This window comes from Neocloeon triangulifer, unplaced genomic scaffold, assembly GCF_031216515.1.
Source record: "Neocloeon triangulifer isolate White Clay Creek 2 clone unplaced genomic scaffold, ASM3121651v1 ptg000001l, whole genome shotgun sequence".
NCBI classification, from domain to species: Eukaryota; Metazoa; Arthropoda; class Insecta; order Ephemeroptera; family Baetidae; genus Neocloeon; species Neocloeon triangulifer.
In genome coordinates, this window is record NW_026775544.1 from 3,317,202 (window position 1) to 3,338,134 (window position 20,933).

Below are 20,933 nucleotides of genomic sequence, written 5' to 3' on the forward strand. Positions count from 1 at the left end.
TATTTCAAAACTATAGATTTTTAGGTAGAAAAATTTTACATTATTCTTTTTTCTTTAGAAGAAATTTTAATTTCTCTAAAATAAACAAAAAATCGTAAAATAACATAGAAGAGGCTATTTCACCTGTTAAATATAAGTTCTCACCTTTTGTTTGTCCCTCATGGAACCCCTGCCGAGGATGGCCATTTTCGTCATTGTTTCCTCCTGCAGCCGTTTTAACGAGTTGCCTTTTGGTCCGAGCAGTTTTCCAACGAAGTTGAACTGAAACAAAGCGAAATCGATAATGAGACGCCGCTGTTTTATTTAACGAGAGCGGATTATCAGGAGACACGTGCGCTGTGTTTTCAAAAGTCAGACGCTTTTCTAGTTGTCGTTAATTCCGGTGCTCATTGCGCAACAAGCTCCGTAATTTACGACCGACGCCTAATGAAATCGATGAAATATCACCCCCGTATGTTCAAAGCTAAAATGTGTACACATGCTGCTCACCACGTTCTTTGTAGTGCGTAAATTTGCTAGCAAATCTCCACTGAGAGTTGCTTTGAACGGTTTCAAAATTCTCTGGAGAGTACTTGAGCGGAAGAGCGTTTGAATCTTTGTATGCTTGGTAGAACTTCTGTGTTTGTTCAGATTCTAAATCAAAAGTTATGTGGAACTGATGTGGAATAAAATATATTTAAATAATATGAAAGTAAAAATGTGTTATTAATTATGCATGCGAACTTAAGATAACTTTTCTTTTATAGTTTTTTTTTAATAAATTTATATGAATGGCCAAGATTTTTTTATTATTTTCATATATTCTCAAACACATGATTATCTCTGATCTGAATGAGTAAATGTTAGAAAGTAAATTACATTTTAAAAATAAATATTGACACAATGCAAAAAATAACATGTACAAAGGAAATAAATGAAAATATGCAGTGCAAGTTGAATTTTTGTTATGTTTAAATTAAGGTGAAAAATTTATTTTATTAATAGTCAATTAAATTCAGTAGTAGAATCGTGCTTAAAATTGGCTCATTAGAAACAATCCAAAAAGTATTTTATCTTAAAATCCATCTGAAAAGCTTAAAAACTAATTTTTACCTATAAATCAACTTTTGCTTTTTCTTTCTAATGGAGACCTTTATAGCAGAGAGGGGAAAACAAAATTTTGTCAAAAAAAAAGGTGTAAAATGGCAATTGTTTGCCCTTTTATTTTCTTATTAAGGGGGCAAATGTTCAAAGGTGACGCTTATTCGTCACGAAGGCGCCACAATCTCGATAAATCTTCCGCAACAGGTTCACGTCTGCCCCTCTGCCTTCTTGTTCTAGGCTTGTACGCCACAAGTCAACAATTTATCTAATCTAAAGCCGCTTAATTTAGCTGTCTCACATACTCAAGACATGGCTGCATTTCTCGCAACTTCCTCCTATTTAATTAAAATGCATCAGATTACACAAAATTTACTGCTTCGGCTTAATTAATTCGGACGGACGCGCCTCATAACACATTTTGAAGCCCAATAAATTCCGACAAAATCCCATTGAAATAGTTTGCGGTCTGCAAATTATTTTGATCCTCACGAGTTGTGAATTGTATATCCAGCGGTCAACCAACTGACACTGCTCGTTACACAATCATTTGGCGCGACTTTCAGCCGCTCTAATTACTCAGCGGCAGATCAAAGACATTATTTTGCGTGCGAGTTTCCTTTATTTGCTCACTTTGCACTGGACGACGCTCTCCTCGCTTTGTTCTGCAGAGGACGATAAACTGTCGGATGCAGAGTAGTATGCATGGCTGTACTAAAGCGCATTCAAATGCGTTTCAGTCCAGCTGCTGTGAGAGGATTCAATATGCTCTGTCCTTTGAAAACGATCGTGGGTAGGTCAGTGTTGACTTTTTCTCTTTGTGGATTCAGAACGAGCTGTGGTAAATCGCATTGCTTTTTATACACCGCCCTGCTATGGAGCAGTTTTAATCTATAGTCCGTGGACGCGTTTCTCTTTGTAAATTAAACTACAATTTTTTCATGATTTTATTCCATGATTAATAGTGATTTTCTGACACAGAAAAAGGGTTGCAATGTTGACTTTTTCTTCTTAAATCCGAGATAAAAATAATAATTCCACAACATTTTATTATTAAATTTAAGAAGATTGTTCAACAGGACAAACACTATTTTGGTTTGATGTAAAATGTGAAAATATTAACATTTTATATTTATATCAGTAATACTTCAGGCGTTCATAATCAATCAGAATCAATGATAAAAGCAGTCTAAGCAACCAGCTGATAATTGTTTATTTAAGTGATGATCAAATCAAGTACGTGCCAAAAAAGGTGAGTATACAGTTTAAATATATTTTTTTGCATTATACATTACATAATGTACTTTTAATGAATAGCATGCATAAAGTCATTCAGATCTAATGTAAATAAATATTTTTAACTTTAAAATGTAATAAAATAAAACAAAATTTGATATTTGATTCGCCTTTAAAAAAATTCAAATAAAGAGAAAATATAATCAAAAATACTACTTAAAAATTTTTTTCAGTAAATAATATTTTTTTATATCATATATTATTTTGTCATTCTGCCACAATCTTGTACAGGAAAGTAAATTTATATTGCAAAAACTAAAATTATAATTATCATGATATTATTCAAATTAACAATCGAGTTCATTATTTATTATCCTGGGGACATAAATATGTTTCATTAAATATTATATTGATGTAAAATTGCCAAAATTGTTACAGTCACATTTATTATTGAAAGAAATATCAATTCTGCTTGAGATCATAACACTCCACGCAATAGTTTCCAATTGCCAATCAAAATTTTAAATTGAGACCCTGCACATTGCAGTAATCCTCAGCCCTTCAGCAATAAATGGAATAATTTTCATGGGGAGAGCACAATTAGTTGCACAGAGCCATGGCTTTTATGCACATACAGCTTTGGTTCTCTCACTTCTCGTTTAATTGCGGGCGGTTCTCTCTGGCTCTCAGGGTGCATCACACCGACCCATTATGCAGATATTGCTCGCTCGAGCGAGGTGCACTTTCGCGGGGATTTGTGCGCGCATATTATAATGCAAAAAGCTGCAGCGCGTGTGTTTTTCGCAGTGTGTGTGTTCCGTTCGCATTATGTACTTGAGCGCAATGTAAAGCACCGGCATTGCACAGGTAATAAAAAATTAAAATGTTCATTAAACCACACATATACTGCTCGCTCTCCCAGCAGTGGCTGGATTTTGTAATGAATGTGGGCTCGGCAGGCGTGTGCGCGGCACAGAATTTGTGAATTATTTATTACTGTGTGCAAAGCAACGCGAATACTTTGCAGCTGAATTAATTTTGTCCTGCTCTGGTGACTTAATTAAGCAAATAATGTATTAATTATGACATTAGCAGGTAAATTTTTGGTAATAAATGTCTTTAATTTATGCTTTAAAATTTTACCAGTTTTGATAAAAATTTATTTGGTTCTGTCGGTTTCATTTGTTCAACTATTTCCAGAAATCTGCATCAAAGAACGCAGAAGATATTTAATGCTGGAACTATTTTAAATCTGTCAAAGTTATAGGAAAATTACATAAATTTTAATTTAAAAAGTAATTGTTTTTTTTTTAAATATTATTTTTGCCTAGAAAATAATTATCTAACTTCTGCGAAATCTGCTCTGGTTCGCATCTCTGCAAAGTGGGGTGGTTGGGATCTGGAAAAAGTGATAATCATCCACTTTAACGACCGGCTGGAATTACTTGTCTCTAGCAAGGAGCAGAGTGTGGTTTCAAGAATGTCTGCCCGTCTGCATGCCGGCCCCAATTGAATTACACACAAGAATTAGTCTGCATGTTTTGTGCTGCTCGGAAAACTGCTTAATCCGCATAGCGTTCGTGCACTGTTTCGATGTAGTGATGTAATTGTCTTATTTGCCTCATTTGCGCTGCTAGTTTCTCTCTTTTAATCTTCCAGGAAAAGGATCACAAAAAAGTTGTTCTCCTTTAATATATATTTTTTCTTTCTATTTTTCTCTTTGCAGGAATTTTTTGTATAAATATTGAATATGCAAACCCCCATTATACATTTAAACAAATACATCATTAGCACAAAAGAGTACCATTGTAAGTGCAATTATTTTTTATCCTTTTCGGCAAAATTGAATATGAAAATGTGTGTGCTCAAAAATAAAATCATTTGCACTTACAATTATCATGGGAACTTGGCAAAATAATACTTTAAACATAAGTACCATATTTTTTTTACTGGAGTTGATGCAAATGTGATAATAAATTAATTACAAATTAACCATCAAATTATATCAAATCTAAAGGATTCTTAATCCAATTTCAATGAACAATTTGACATTGTGAACAACTCCAACCAGTAAGAATAAACTTTTATGAACAGTCTTTCAATTGGATATTGCGGGATATTGGAAGTCTCAATTCTTTCTATACTTTAAAAAAAATTAATTATATATTACATTTTTCAAACAATAAACAGTATAAAAATAATGTTCATTAAAAATTAAAAATTAAATATTTATATTATAATATAACAAGATAAAAAAGTTAATATATTAATTTTCCATAGTCAGTTCTTAAAATTCCTGCAAGCCTATTATCCTTTAAAATCTGCAATGACTGCTCCGATTTGTGCCATCGAAAATCTTCTTCCACAATGAACGAAGAGTATTCCACTATTTAAAGCACAAGAAAAGAGCTTTAAGACACAATTTAAAATGAGCCATTACACAAGATGATTTTGTAAAACCTCATTAAAGCACCGAATTTGCGAGCCATCCCTCGTGCCAAAATTAATACCAATGCGAGCGCGCGTCTCTGATAATACGGTGATTAAACGCGGCAGGCGTTTTGTAATTGCGAATTTACGACCGGTTTGAGTGCGGATAAACAAATGCGGCGTGCGAATTGCCGAGCAATAAGCCCCGGCCGGTAATAATAATAATAATAATAATAGTAATACACGCGAATAAAGTAATATAACGCCGTGGCTCATTAAGTTAAAATGCGCCCGCGGTAATGAAGTTTTGCGCCGGCGGCAGCCAGATGGATGTGCGCCGCCGGTTGCATAACTCGGCGTTACCCGAACTCGCATTATACATTTCGTCGCTCGCGCGTTGTACATAAGGGGCTGCCGCTGACTGCTCTCTTGCGAAACTAATTTCTGGCCGAGGCACAGCCCCGCGGTGCTCGACTCGCCCGATGCAAATAAGATCCTTCTCTCGGGGAGTGAAAGGGATGCGAGAGCTTCTGCTTTTATATACATTTGGAGGGAAAGTCGAAGATATGAACAGTGTTGAAAATGTGAAAAAGTGCACAATACATTATTTCCTCACCGTTCCAGATGTTTTATATTTGTTGTTTTGAGATGAAATTAAATTTTCAAATTTATTTTACCTAGTTCAGATTTAATTTAAGGCCTAATGTATATATTTTATTCATATTTATTCCCCAGCATTTGGAAAATGACTATTTTCTATGAAAAGTTCAAATAGCATCTTAAAAATTAACAACCCTAAGCGATCAACCTGGAGTTTGTCATTGAAAGCCAAAATCATGGAAAATTTTTAGCAAAATAAAATTAAAAAATGTTTACATTCTTTATAAAGAATTTTAATATTATAAAATTGGATCATAATTTCACCTGCTTTTTATGTAATGAGACCCTCACCATCAGTTGTTGGTTTTGTTTTTCCAACAAACATTTTTGCCCTTAGAAAATTCAGTAGTGTTTTCCCTTTCAGGAAAATTGTAAAAAATCCACCCTCCAACAACAACGTCACAGTGAGTGGCACATTCAAACATTCTAATTCCCCTGCTTTCCATTTTGCTGCCTCCAAATATATATGAATGTATGTCAAATTAATCATAAAAAAACCGCGCCGCTCATGGGCAAAAGTGCACGTGGATGAAAAAACAGGCCTGCAGACAAACGGGCCGTTGACTTCTATGCACAAAAACCTCAGGAGACTTCAAGTGAGCCGCGATTGCGATCGTTTTTCACGGGGAAAAAATATACCACACGCGAAGCTCGAGACAATGAGCCGGCGGCATTGTTCATGTCGCGCCATTACTGTGCAAGAGTGGTGCTTGTTGATTTTTCAATTTCCTCGTCAGCATTCAAACAAACTTCTCTCTCGTACGTCTCTCGTCGTGCCGCAAAAACTTTTCGGTGCACGTGTGTGTTGCAAAGGCAGGGGTGGAAACTCTTTTCAAAGGCCAGTGTCGTCCCCTCGGACAAAAGGGAACCGGCTGGGCAAAATTGGAATTTGATTTGGCTTTGCCCCGTTGTGGCCATTTAATTGGATTGAAAGATGGCCGTGCCGAGAGAGAAGAAAGCATGCAAATGATCAAAGTACGGGAATGTGTGTAGAAAGTTCCGTTGGGGATTTGCATTAAGTGAAATATTTCAGATTGTCAGCTCCCTCCCAAGAGGAAGGATGACGCCACTGGATTTGCTTTTTAGTGTAATTGAATTTTTTGTCTTTGATAGATGGCGTTTTGTTGATATTTGAATTATCCGTCAATAAATCAAAATATCGCCCAAAAAAATATAGTTTATACAATTTATAATCATTAATAATATTCAGATGCTCCTCCACCCCCTTGATTTATGCATAACTTTGAAATTTCAATAATTATCTCTGCTATTTTTTTTTTTTTTGCTAATCCTTTTAAATTTATCTTATTTCTACCAAAGCGCATTAATGGGCTCACCCCAAGCAAAAATCTATCGCCTAATTAAAGATATAATTGATTAAGTTATGAATAAAAATCAGACAAAAGCCTTATTGAGCATTAACAGTTGTGCATACTGTAAATAGCACCCTAAAATTATTTGTTTGGAACATAAATAACATATGAAGTTTCATTTTTCATTCTTTCAAAGACGCAATTCACAGGGACAGCATAATATTAAATCTCGGAACATTTAATTTTGAACATATTGCTCTGTTTTCTTATGCATTTAGTAAAAATGTAATATTAACGTATTATGAATATAAATATTTTCATGATATTAGATAAAGAAAATTATTTTTTTGTCTTCTTTTATACTTAAATTAATGCAGCATTTGTCAGAAAAAATTCATGAAAAATAAACAATATAAAAAATGTTTTTAAATGCCACATAAAATACCCAAAAAATTGAAAAAAAAAACACAAATATGTTAAATATGAAAATTATATATGGTACATAATATTATGTTGCTTATTGTGTTCAGTATTTGAATTTTACTAAACTTACAAAATATAAAATGAGTGCGTATTGATAAAAAATTTATTTTAATTATTTTATAAAATTTACCAAGCAATAAAAGTGTTTAGCCTATTTTCTCAACACCTGAGTAACGAGTTTTAAGAAATAAAAAAATAAAATAAATGGATATCAAACTAGATTGTCCATTAAAATTACCATCTAATCCTCCAATATTGTAAAGAGCAAAAATTTATAGCTCCTCGAGAGAAACCGACCTTCAATTTCTGCATATAATCCGAAGGCAAACTTCACACTTCGGTGCAAATCAACAGACTAGTGTGTCCACAGGCCGCGCTTTTTCCAGCCGAATGTAAATTTCAGGTGGTTCGCTGGCCCTTCGCCGCCCGCTCCACTTCTTATACAACACATAGCGCATTCATGACCCGGGGGACGCCGTTAGCCCCGAAATGTATGTAGAGCGCTGCCCGCTCGGCCGACGCATAATCTAATCAAATAATCCTGCCACTCGGCGGAGGCGAGAGGCCTTTCCGGGGCTGCAACACCGTAAAACAGCTAATGTTGTCGCGTCCAAAACTGACATAGCAGTAATTTCGGAATTATGAATATGAGAGCTTTTTAATGTCCGGCCCGCGGCTTCAATTATGAACTGACGCGAAATAGCTTCTTGTTTGTCAAAATTATGGGGTGGTCTGATTTATGAAACTTTTGCACTTTTGACGCTCGGAGTTTTTTATAATCTTGTTTTGGTCCATTATATGAGGCTGTGGACGTTTATTATAAATTTCATGCATCGCTGGACAGTGGAGAATAACATCAAAAATGAACTAATTACTTTCATAGTAATTAATTACATGCATATATTTTAAGTTAATTTATAAACTCGGCATCAAAATTTTGTTTTTAATTATCCAGCATTATTGCTAGCATGGCAAGAATTGCTTGGGGAGGAGAAAAATGTTTGGTAAGAAAATATCAGGAATATCTTATTGTTAGAAGAATTCAAGTAATTCAATAAAATATAACTTGAAAAAAATACTTTTAAATATGTAATTGTATCAATATATAGCCAATATTAAATAATTATATTTTACCGAAACACAGAGCACTAATGATTTTGACTTGACAAACTACTAAAACTACTTCAACGTCAAGAGTGTACAATGCATTACTGCTACAATTTATAACTTCTTATCAGATGGAGAAAAAAATTAAATAACATAACTTTAGAGAAAGTCCTTTCATAAATATATATACAAAAATGCCATCATTATAAAAAATTAACTGAATTTCTGTTTAAATTCAGAAAAATATTAATAAATTTAATAAAAAAAAAAAAATGGCAATCACCCAAAGTTAATATTTTTAATATAACTAATAAGGTAAAATTACTATTGTACTTAAAATAAAACACTCGCAACTTTAAGCTTCATGAAACGTGAACATAAAATTAAAATATAAAGCGGCCAGTGGGTGTCTGGCGGTGTCGCGTGCGCTCGGTAAGATCGACCAGCGGCGATGAAGCGTTCGGCCGGCGAGTTGCGGATAATTAGCGTCAGGATGCGGGGGTCACGGTGCCTGGTGGCATCATTATCGGTCTGCATGTGTGTTGGTTTGTCTGCCAGGGGCGTTGATGGAAGGACTGAGAGTTATCCTGGAGCATTGGCGCGGTCAAAATCTCGTTAACGCACTCCACGAGCTGAATTTCGAAATTTTGGCTGCACCGCAAAAATCGGAGCGGCCCGGCCTAATTGCTTCTTGCTGCTGAGTGGACGGACATGCACGCGGTCATTACAGGCGAGGGCGGCTTTTTAAATGAGACCCACCCTGATTGGATTTTCGATCACCCCATGTTTGGATTTTTTGATAAGAAATTATTTAATATTTTACTTGAGTAAAGCTTTTTTGTTCCGTTCGCTTTTCCTGACTAAATTAAAAATTAAAATGCCTGTCTGTGAAAAGGGTCGAAAGGTCAATGATATCAGCACTTTTACGCAAATTAGTCGCGTGGGACTTGACGAGCGGGACGCGGTAATGAGCTCTTTCGAAATTCGCTTACTCATTATGCAGCAAATCTGAGAGCCAAAGAACACGCCCATCAACCATTGTTTTCGGATCATCTTAATTTCATGCAAATTTCTGCAACATATTTATTTCAAACGCTCGGCTGTCTGTATAAAATTGTTTTGTAGCTATAAAAAATGTTTATAATTTTAAGCAGAGGAATAATACTTATTTTGCTCAATGTCTCAAGCATAATTGATTGTTTAGCTATTATATTGTTGGTTGTATGGTCAACATTGTTACTAAAAAAATTTTTTACATTCAATACTAAAAAAAATGACGAAATTTATTATTGAAGGACCAAACCGATAATAAGAAGTCAAAATAATAGATTTTCAGAATTAACATTTTTGTTTCAATTTTGATGCAAAATATCAATTAGTTCTTTGAAAATAATGAATGACATTCTGTATAAATAAAAAAAGAAAAATTGTAAAATAATACAGTTGCAGTTCAAAACAAATTGAAAGAAATGGTTGATTTTCCTCTCACAAGAGCACCCAACTAGAAATAACCTCCCAACAACCATTTTTATTTAAGTTATTAAAATATAAAACAATAAATTAAAAGATTTTATAAACATGGTTTTTATATTTATTTTATTTTATTTATTTTAATGAAAAAATTTAAATGCAAATATTTGTATTAGTTACAATTTAAACTCTGAAATAAATGTATGTGTGTGGTTAGAAAAATAAATATATTATAAATACTTACCAACTGCCTGTTTCTGGATTTGTTAATACTAATATTAACTGGTCTCCAGCTCAAATACCTATTTTGATGCCAGCCACTTACGCGTGTTTCAAATATTCTTTGTAAAGTTATTAATTTGTTATTTTGTTATCAATCATTAAAATAATTATAAGAAAAAAAATAGAAGTATGCAAAATGCATTGTTCAATTTTATAAAAAATATGGCTATTTATTTGATTTGACTAAAATTTGTTCTTCCTCTCGATACAAATCAAACAATTAATAATTTATCATCATAAAATTCACCTTCAATAAAAGTCCTAAAATTTAATATTTGACTTATTTATCAGAGATGGGGTTAAATTATGCTCCGGCGAGTGCTGTGGCCTCATTCGATTATAAGCCATAATCCGGCATGAATTCAATTTGACTGGGGCCTGGCGGCCAAATAAAAAGCAGCAGCCTCGCGTGCGCTCTGCCTATAATCACAAACACCCTAATCAACACAAAACAGGCGCGCGCATTAATTGATACAAACAACCCTTTGGCGTGGAAATTGAAAAAAAAAATTGTTAATAATGCAAGCGGGTGGTACGAAGATAAACCGAGACTAAAAGTTTCATCCTAATGTGAGTGGTCAGTGCATTGGTTTGGCTCGTTATGGGGTCCGGCGGCCGTAAAGGTGGCCCCCCTAGAGAAGCGTTTGAGACTCGCACTACTTTATCTCTTTGCGGCCGCTTCATCAATAGCGAGCGAGGGCCGTCGAACAAATGTCGAGCGCGGCCGAGAACGATGTATCACTCACCTTGGGGTGTTCCCTGATGGGCACCAACACTCGCACTGACACTTTGATGGGCTTCTCCTTGGTGATGTCTGCGAAAGTCCTCTTCTCCTCCCGAGACAGCCGACCCGTACTCTGAACACGTTCCAGCTCTGCCAACAAAAAGGAGAACGGGTCAGTTGTGTTTTTTAGTTAGATGAGAAAAGTTTTAAAATCGACTCTGCGAACAGAGAGATCGACTTGCTAAGTAAGAACAGAACTGTCACGTCTGAATTCAAAGTTAATCTTGAATGAAGAAAATATATTTTTTTTTTTAGTTCGTCAAAACCCCCCAACTAATTTTGCCGGTGACAATTTTTATTTACATTCTTTCATTTCAAAAAGATTCAAAATTTCTCATGACTGATGTTTCAACTAAAACCTTTTTACTGCCAAGTTATTAAGAAAATAAAACAAATTTCATTAATGGAGTTACAGGATTTTCAATTATTTCAATTTTCGCTGTGAAAGCTTAATAAAATTATTACAGCCTTTTTAGACGATTTCTTTGAAAATAATAAGTTAAATGTATTGAGAAAAAACTGAATAATTACGAAAAGGTATCCTCATTTCTATAACTGGGATCGAAGTAAAAAAAATGAACCTAATTTACGAAAATTTAGTGACACATATATACGAATGGAAACTTTAAAACTATTCTCTTAATGTGTCAGAGGTAACAATAATATTAAGATTTAACATATTCTGTCCAAAAAAAAATTGGGGGATATTCAAATGCTAAGTTATTTTATGGGAATTGCTGGGGCTAACTTAGCATGTGACTATCTTCTATTTGTCAAATTAAAAGTAGAGAAATGAAATAAATGATGAAATTTTTAATTTTTTTTCAATTTTGCTAACATTGCTATGAATCTTGCCTAATAAAAAACAAAAAAAAATTAAAAATTGCCAAACAGCTAAATCAATTGCACTGAAGTGGCAGTAACTAATGAAAATTTAGAAATCTGGAAGCTTCTATGGATACAAAATTTAAGGAAGTCAAACCTAATACCTTTTCTTTGTACTCATGGCTCCATTTAATTTCAATTTTGAATCTCTTTTGTTCTAAAATTTAAAATAATACAAAAATCAGCAGAATCAATTATTTTTAAAATAGAATCGGTTGGCAATTCAAACAATCTTCTTAATAAGAAAACGTATAGTTTACTGATGAAATTATATCAAAGACCCTATTGTATTTTTGTTTGTCCTTAAATCCAGCCAAAATTATTCATCAAAACAAATTAATTATTCCGTCTCGTCTCTTTTCCCTCATTCTCTCCTTTGTCTCTTTAGAACAATATAAATTCATAACAAAAAATTCGGGGGAGATAAATCTGGTGTGCGTCGGAGTGAACTTTGCTAAAATTCACAAAGCGCAACCCCCACGCGTAATCAGCGCACATGCAAGCGAATATTTAAAGACTGCCTTCCCGCATCCAATTTATCGTCGGCGCGATCATCAATTATTTTCAGTACACGCTTAACATTATCCAGAGCAGGCTCTGTACTGTCTGCCCGTTTTTACGACAAAACAGAAGAGCGCTTCTGAATGCGCGCCCTAACATTTTCATCCAAGCGAACATAAAAAAAGCGACCGCAGAATTCTGCATTTATTTTGCGCACAGGCACGGGGCGTTTAATTTAAATCAGGGCGACTAATGGCCGAAAGCGTCTCCACTTTTTGCGCTTATAAATAATAATTAATAATTTTACGAGCCTGTTTTTACGCCGTTACAAAAATTTAATTACCCCCGACCCTTTCGGCTTGGCAGCCGAAATTAATTTTCTCACGAGGATAACGCGAGCCGGGATTTGCATAAATTATGCAAGCTCGACGGGTCAGTGCAGCCAATAATAATGAGGTACTCGCTCGGATTAGCTGCACGTGCGATTGTGGGTGGGCGCCGGATTAGTGGCCAGACACGCCGAGCTGCTCATTTTTCGCACCTTCTGCTTTGCATCTCGGCGGAAATAATCAGCGGCACTTTGTTGTTCCAGCACTGCTGCCGAGAGACAAGAGACCATAAGCTGCCAGCACGTGCTTCACTTTTTTATATAAAACGAGTGCCACGAAAATTCTTTCGCGGCTCTTTAGAGATTTGGCGGTTTTGAGCCTCAAGATTTTCCTGGATCTTGAAGATGGAATTTGCTTTGTTTCGGGGATTAAACTCCAGAGAATAAGAGCCTTTTCAAATTGACAACGAAATATACCTTGTTGAAATATTTTTTAATGTTGATAGGAATAGAAGTATTTTACCATTGATAATAATCTCTTGTTTTATTTTAAATTTTTTTTTGATACTTAACTTATACAAACTTATTACAAAAGTTTTGATTATAAAAAAAAAATTCCGGCTCAATATTTAAAAAAAAAATCTTAATTATGTACCGTTTTTAAACCTTTTAAGACTCGATTTCCAACAATATTAGCACTAATTGTTAGCAGATATTTTTGTGTATCTTCTAAAACCACACAAAATATTACACATATTACACAAGATTGGTGCTTGCCTTCAGTATGCTCAAAAAGGGCACAGGCCGGCCGACCAGACACTTTGTCTTGGTCTGACAAAAAATAAGGTTTTTCGTTAACGATGCATTGCGCTTTTCCTAGTCCGATGTGCTTTTTTACCACCAGCAACCGCAAATGAATTTAATTTTTTCATCAACGACACAACTTTTGGTGCGCGTTTTTAGTCGTTTGTTGCCGGTCAGAATAATTCGCCAACTTTTGCCGCACGGCAGCAAACAAACGAGCGCGACCAATGAGCCGCCGCCATTGCTCTCCTTAGCATCACTTGTTTGGTCAATATTTGTAACAACTAGCGAAACTACACAAAACCACCGCCGCATCTCTGCGGTGGAATTCTCTGCTCCAATCCCGGTCTAAGTTTTTTTATTTCCTTTCTTGCTTTTGTGAGTGGCCGGCCAGCAGGTAAAAATTGTGCACGCGAAAAAGCAAAAATTGCTCGCTGCTTTCGTGAAATGGTAATTTTTCAAACTTTTTGTGTGTGTGCTGCGCCAGTTGTGCTGAGCAGCCGGTTGTATTTTTCACATCAAAAGCATCTAAAGAGAGAAAAAGAGAAAAAGAGCGTTCTGTGGTCGCTGCAAAAGGAACTTCACATAAATACAGCCGGCGCAAAAAAGCAGGCTAAAGGTCTTAGCCGCTCTCTCGTGTATCATAAGATTCATAAGGGATTTCGGTGGTCACAAAAACGGATTGGGAAATGATCGAAATGGCCAACTTCAAAGAGGAATAATCCTGGGTTTGCTGGTCACATTTCGGAGGCCACTTTGCTAATAGAATGGTGAAAAAGCGAGAATTAAATAAATTCGGTAAGCTGGGGCCAGTCAAGTTGTAGCTTTTGAAAATGTTTGGTCGATACTAGACGCCACTCTCTACTTTTATCCAATTTCAACCCTTCTTCTGTTGAATAGAATTATGTACCATAGGATTTGAAAACAAAGACGATTTGCAATTTTTTACTCAGTATTTTAATCTGAAATCACCACCATAATTAAAAAAGTCGATTAGCCACTTCAAACTGCATGGCTAAATCACTAAATAGAACTAAAAAGAATCACATTTCCTGCCTAGAAAAATATAATGTATTTGAGGTTTTTTCTGGATAATGATTGCTATTTTCTTTATAAAGAGCAGCATTTTTAATCTCAGTAATCAAAATCACAAGCGTTTAAAATTTAAGGGACGTTGGAATCTCTAAATGCGATCATATAAGCAAGTCCGTCAGATCGAATGAAGCTTCTGGCGAGAAAAAGTAAACGATGAATACTTGCATCAACATAGACATGAAATTAGTCACCTCTCAAATTCATAAATAACAATTATTTTTATAGTGATCTTGACTATGTGATAAATGTTTGTTTTTTAGTGCTAAAGATGGAAAATATAATAACGTTTTATTAAACAAGGTAATTTTTTGCTAAAAAACTGTTCAAATTTTGATTAAACAAATTGTATCTTTTCGGTAAAAATGCGTTTTTAAGCGCCTATAAATCATGGTCGCTCCAGCTGAGTAAGCAAAATGAAGAAGACGAAAAGAAGTTTCCGTTTTTTGCGTGGGCGACACCTCTTTTTATTGAATGATTGATGGCAAACGGATTTAGTAGTGATTCTCTCGATCTGTTGAGAATCCAACTAAGATTTATTGTGTGCGTCTCTCTTTCTATTTCGAGCGGCATGCAAATGGTCTTGCTTGCGGACAGCTGGCGGAGAGTGAAAGAAAGTAGGCAATCAACATAATTGAGATATTCTCGGGCGAGAGAAACATTTGTTGCAAAACATTCAAAGTTTGCCAAGTGCGGAAAGAACAAAAAGGAGTAAGCGCTGCGCTAAGCTGCTTTCTTCCGCGTCGTTTCACATTCATCTTTTCCATTTTTCTCCATTATAATCCTGTTGAATTTCCGCCAGAAGAAATTTTCACGACGCCAGGTGCGTCCCGGTAGATAGAAAGCCCACTCATTGATTTGGCGATGCGAGAACGGTGATAATAATAAATCAGTTTAGTCAAGGAGGAAAAATCAATTGTGAGCCGCCGCAGCCTCTTTCAGCACGCCAAGGTGTTTTTTATTCTTCTGCACGTGAAGGAGAGAAAAAGAAGCACTTGCCGAAAATCATTGGCTGCCTATAAAAAGATTTACCTTCGCTCGTGGAACGCCGAAAATAAATGTGAGAGGAGCGCAGCCAGGCGTGCATTTTTCTTGGCACCTTCGATCTCGCAAATCAATTCTTGTCTGATCGAATGATTTTTCCTTACAGGTTTGTTAGTTTTAGTTTGATTTAATTTTGAATCACATTGTCTTTACCAAACAACAGTTAAAACTGCTGAAAAATTTTTTACCGTTAAATCTTGGAACCTAACAGGTCATATTAAAAAAGAAACTCTGGTTCAAGACAAAAATGGAACTAGATACATTCCATTATTTTTTTCATCTTTTAATGTGTGATTTCCCTGCTTTCCTCCTCAAAATTATAGACAATGATATTATGCAACCTGCCACACTTTGAAGTAAAACAGGTTGCATTTCATTATAATCCGATCTCCCTTTTATACAATAGTAGTTTAGTAGTTTACGCCACTTATTGAATTTTTAAATACTGATAAACTCCGTTATGTTGTATTGTTTTAAAATTAAATTTACTAGATAAAATTACAGACATTCCTTTATTCAGAAGGGAGAATTATTGCCCTCGCCTAGAGCAATAAAAACAATTTTATGTGAACAAATCCCAGAGAAAGCCTGTGGAATATAATACAGTCTGAAGCAAGCACATTAAACCGAATGATAATCCGATTAATCCCTGCAATTTTTTACGCCCGCAGAGAGGAATTACAAACAGACGCCGCGTGCACAATGGTACCGACGTTCCCAGGAACCTCAGCAAGCACAGAACGCAATTTCGTCGCAAATCCCCGCACGCGTGCAGCTGTATTATTTTTATAATTTTCCACTGGCTGCAGGTGTGTGCAGGGATTTCAGAGGAGACATTTTTTCCCGCACAACAATAATTCACGCAAATCTGTCACTAGCCAAAGACGGAAAAAAGTGTTTTCAAGTGAAGTGAGCACGAAAGTATAACAAATTGCTCCTCACTTACACAGGCGTGTCTCTCTTTTGGCCGGGCGCGTGCTAAAATATTGACACTGCAAGGACCAGGTGTAATTAATCATACCGGCCGTCTCCCTCGCTGTGTGCAAAACTTTTAATTTGCAATTAATACTTTCGCGTGTGCGCACCACACGAGCTTGTCAAATATTTATTTTCGGCCGGACTGAGTGAGTGGAAGAGCTAATAAACACGTACCGTCGCTTGCTTGCCTGCTATCGGTGATCATTCGCGTGGCTGCGTGACGTCCCGGACGCTTTTCGTCAGAAATGTTTTATGGCCATGAGCAGTAAATGTGTGTTTCCGCCGTTCCGATTAATTTTATGGGTATATTTAGATTTGTGATGCACCCCTCTTCAACTACCACTGAGCCAGCGGTGCTACTCCGTGCAACATCACCAATATTTTATTATTGTAATAAAAAATTTTACAATTCAAAAATTCGTCTTTTTTTACAGTGCAAAAATATTTTAACTTGGTTAAGTGTCATTAATTCATATTACGGATCAAAACCAGAATCGTATCTGAAAAAAGAACACGTGAGGCCTAGTTTTAATTTTATCATAAAATTTGGTTATAAAACCAATTTTCAATTTTAATTTACTTCCAATATTTTGTGATCTAATTAGTTATTCTTTGCCTTATTAACTTTGGCAATATTAATAATAAACGGGGCGAGCATATGAATTAATTTGTACACTTACTAAAATCTATCATTATTTCGCATTATTTAATAATAAAATTGGTAGCATTTTCCCTCCTTGTCATTACTAAGTGTTTCAATACACATTATTAACATTATAATAACAGTTGTTTACCATGGGATTCTACGTAGATTTGGCTCAGTATTATCAAATAATAATTATTTTTTCAGTCTGATGGTTGCCACTGATTTTATATATAAATAGAAAACAAATATTTTATATATTAATATATTTAATGTTAAAACCTATAAAAGTATAAATGATATAAAATAAACATTATTTGTGCTAAAAAAAATGTAAATATTTTTTTAAATATAAATTTACATTAAATTTATAAAACTTGTAGGAATATAAACGTTACAAAATATTTTTACTAACAATTTATTTAAACAATTAAAACTTTAATGAAAATGATATATTAATTTTTAAATTATCAGAAAACTTTAAACATTAATTTAATTTTGTTGCTAGTGGTGATGCCTTTTTTTCCAACAATCTCTCTTTCTAAATAACTGTTTTCAAAAATTGAATGTAAACAATGTATTTGTAACAATGTGGAAAAATAAACAACAATAAAAAAAATCAAAACACTGAATGGTGCAAAAGATCAATACTCTATCTTCTACAACACCTCTAAAAAGAACAGCAGTTGTGAAGAATTAGTCCCTTGCAATGCTCCACACGATTAATAAAATTTCACGACCTCTGTGTGTGTCAATGGGTTCAACACTGAAGCGGTGCCAAGTCCGCGTTTTCCGCCGCAAGTGCCAAAACCAACTTTGAAAAGGACGTGCCCGACGCACTTCATAAATTGAATCGAGTAAAAAAAATCTAAATTAATTTCGTGAGTGACTTGGAACTTTTTGGGCCAAATTTTACCTCGTTTTGTTGTGAAAAGTCGCGACGGCGAAAAATTGGTTTCGGCCTGACAAAGAAGCGTCTCGTTGGCAGCGCAAATTAATTAGGGTAATCAAGCGTACACGACTTGCTAAAAAGTTGCGCTTGTTTGTTTTGGTGCGTGTAAGAAGGCGGTGATTGGCAATAACAGGTTGCTCTATCGGCCCGCCAGAGGAAGGGTAAAAATAGATCATAGCCCTCTCCGATTTATATTTGTAATTCAGTTGGATAATAAATGAAAAGGGAAGCTTCGCAGCTGGCACCGTGTGCCACCAAGAATAACAATAATAATTAGACAGGGGAAAAAATATTGTGTGAACTGAACCTAGATCACATTTTGTGTGTTTTAAAAAGTATTTTTGTCTGTCGTTGGAATATTTTAATCAGATTTTCAGTTAGATCAAAAACAGATAATTATGACGGACGGATTTTGATTATTGTCTGTACGAATTACTCAAGTATTTTGAACATTCATTGAAGGTTAAAGGCCAATGGAGCATTAGATTGTTGCATACAGTCATAATTTAGTTGGTATGAAAGATATTTGGCGTTTACTGAAAAAAGGATAATATTAATTGCCTAAAACTTCTAAAATAAATACATATAGAATGAAAAAATTTAACAGAAAAATGAGTCTAATAATAAATTAATGCTTAATTTTTTTTTTAAGAAGGGCGCGCAGTTATAAATTAGTCTGGAAAAATGAGAAGACACTTTGAAAATTGAAGGAAAACATTTCTATAGTGAAAAATATATCTTGCTTACTTATAATACTGATAAAAATTTTATTGTTTAACAAATAAAAGATTTTATTTGTTTCTATTCAAGCTGACAAAGAAAAACAATTAAAGAAAACATAAATTTTTAACATTAACCTCCAGAATAAAATTAAAAAAAAGTAAAAAAAAACTGCCTTTCCTATTATATAATATAAAATTCACTTTGGCAAGTTTATTTGAAGCTCAAACGATTTTGAATTAAAAAAGCCACCATATTTGAGAAGATCTAGTTTCCTTCCTAGTTAAAGTAATATTCGCAGCTAGGTCAAAAGGTGCGGAACTTCTTCACGCCGCACAGGTGCTGCATACGTAGAGTGCATGCAAAAGATGAGAGAGTAACGAAATTTGTCCCAGAGCGCACGACACACGCGATATCTTGAAAGGCATCTCTCGAGAGAGATCAAGAGCGTGACATGAATCAAAAGCCGCATTTAGAACGGCGCGTCCATTTATTCATTACGTGTGTGTGTCTCTCTATTTTTATAGGACGAAAATGTTTCTCAGAATTATAAATTGGAGTCGCCAAGAGAGAAAGAGAGACAGAAACGTCATCTTTTATTTTTAATTGTCTTAAAAAAATGTCCAATGTTTGTCTTCTGATCAAAAGTTTATATTTTCATAATTTCATTTTCATGCCGTGCTGAAAATGGGTCGCTCGTGGTATATTATATTTGTATCCGACGTTGATAATCGAACTGCAATTTTATTTACGACATCGACGCGCTGCAACTTGATTACGGAGTGGATGCGCAGTACTTTTTAATACTGGCATGCAAATTGTACTACGGCAACGTCGTTTTTATGGCTGAAAATGGCTTTGTGCTCATCATCAGCCATAAATTATTGTGTCATTTTGAAGCGACGCACCTGCATTACGGTGAAAATTTATTTTCGACAGGCAGAAAGATGGATTCAATTCTCATCAAACGGTATTTTTGCGATGAAAAATGATAAAGATCTGAAATTTTGAATGACATGCCAAAAGAAATTTGTTAATCCAGTATTGAAGACTTATGTTTTTAATAAGTATTACTTATGAGAAAAGAATTTGTACGCTTTCTTATTTTAATTTATGATCTTTTTAGCATTTTAGTTCATATAAATAAAATACAGAAAAAAAAATTGCAAATTAATTTTTTTTACAATATAGCTTATAAAATTATGATTAAAATTAAGATAAATTACAAAATAGATTATCAAACAAATAATTACAAATTTTGATATCGCGCTCAACAATGCTCCTCTGGTTTAAATTGATGGATTAAAATTTTCATTCTTTAAGTGCGTTTAAAAATTAATTATATAAAATGTATAACAAAAGCAAATAAAAATTTTTTTACTGATGTACCTTCCTGTTTAAAGCTAAATTAGCCGTAAACAAAATTATGGAAATTGTACAGCTTGGTCGAAAGACTTAATTACCGTTGTAAATTATAATCACTGACCAAATATGTGTGTAATGCGGGCGCGTTGGCCAAACTTTGCAGAGCAACAAATTCCATTTGCAATTTTACGACTCATTGCAGCAGTGTGGAGAGACTAAAAGCCAAAAGTTGGGCATTTAATCCCTTTGAAATCTGCAGCCTGAAAAAAATAAAAATATTGGGAGAAGAGTAAATGCTGTAAATAGTACGAGTTTGCAAGATTTTTGAAACTGCACAAATGTATGTGAGTTATAGGCGGCAGTGGGCATCGCTCACCACGTCTGAAACGCGATATATCCCTTCACCATGCACATCCATTTATATTATGGTTGAGCCGCATGATGAGTAATAAAAAGGCTCTTTTGGCACTCGCATCAGACGCGCGCGGCCCATAATCAAATCCAATAAAAACCGGTTTTATTAACACAAATTGGGCAGCGCTCGCTGATATATAACTCTGCCTGCCCTTTTTGTTCTTTTTGCCGTTGATCCTGTGCGTGGCTCCTCGGCGCCTCAATGACCGATTCCGGGTCTGTGTGTGTTTGGGTGAGAGCAAAAGGGCGCTACTTTTTTTAGCAACCGCCGCTCTTTTATCTGGCCAGCTCGCTTGTTATGCCTTCTGCTCCGCCGGTGGTGGTTTTAATGAACACGTGCCGCGATGATAAATATATCACAC

General features: G+C 34.9%; 1 protein-coding gene across 4 annotated transcripts in view; it reads right to left on the minus strand.

Annotated features, from left to right (window-relative positions):
• Window positions 1–20,933, minus strand: part of LOC132205811 (KH domain-containing, RNA-binding, signal transduction-associated protein 2-like) — a 107,769-nt gene that overhangs the window by 37,769 nt on the left and 49,067 nt on the right. For all 4 annotated transcript variants that reach the window (XM_059635131.1, XM_059635148.1, XM_059635123.1 and 1 more), the window contains exons 3-4: window positions 10,808–10,935; window positions 145–261 (exon numbers count right to left, since the gene is read on the minus strand). In XM_059635131.1, the coding sequence (XP_059491114.1) occupies window positions 145–261; window positions 10,808–10,935 (245 nt within the window). The remainder of the gene's footprint in view (window positions 1–144; window positions 262–10,807; window positions 10,936–20,933) is intronic.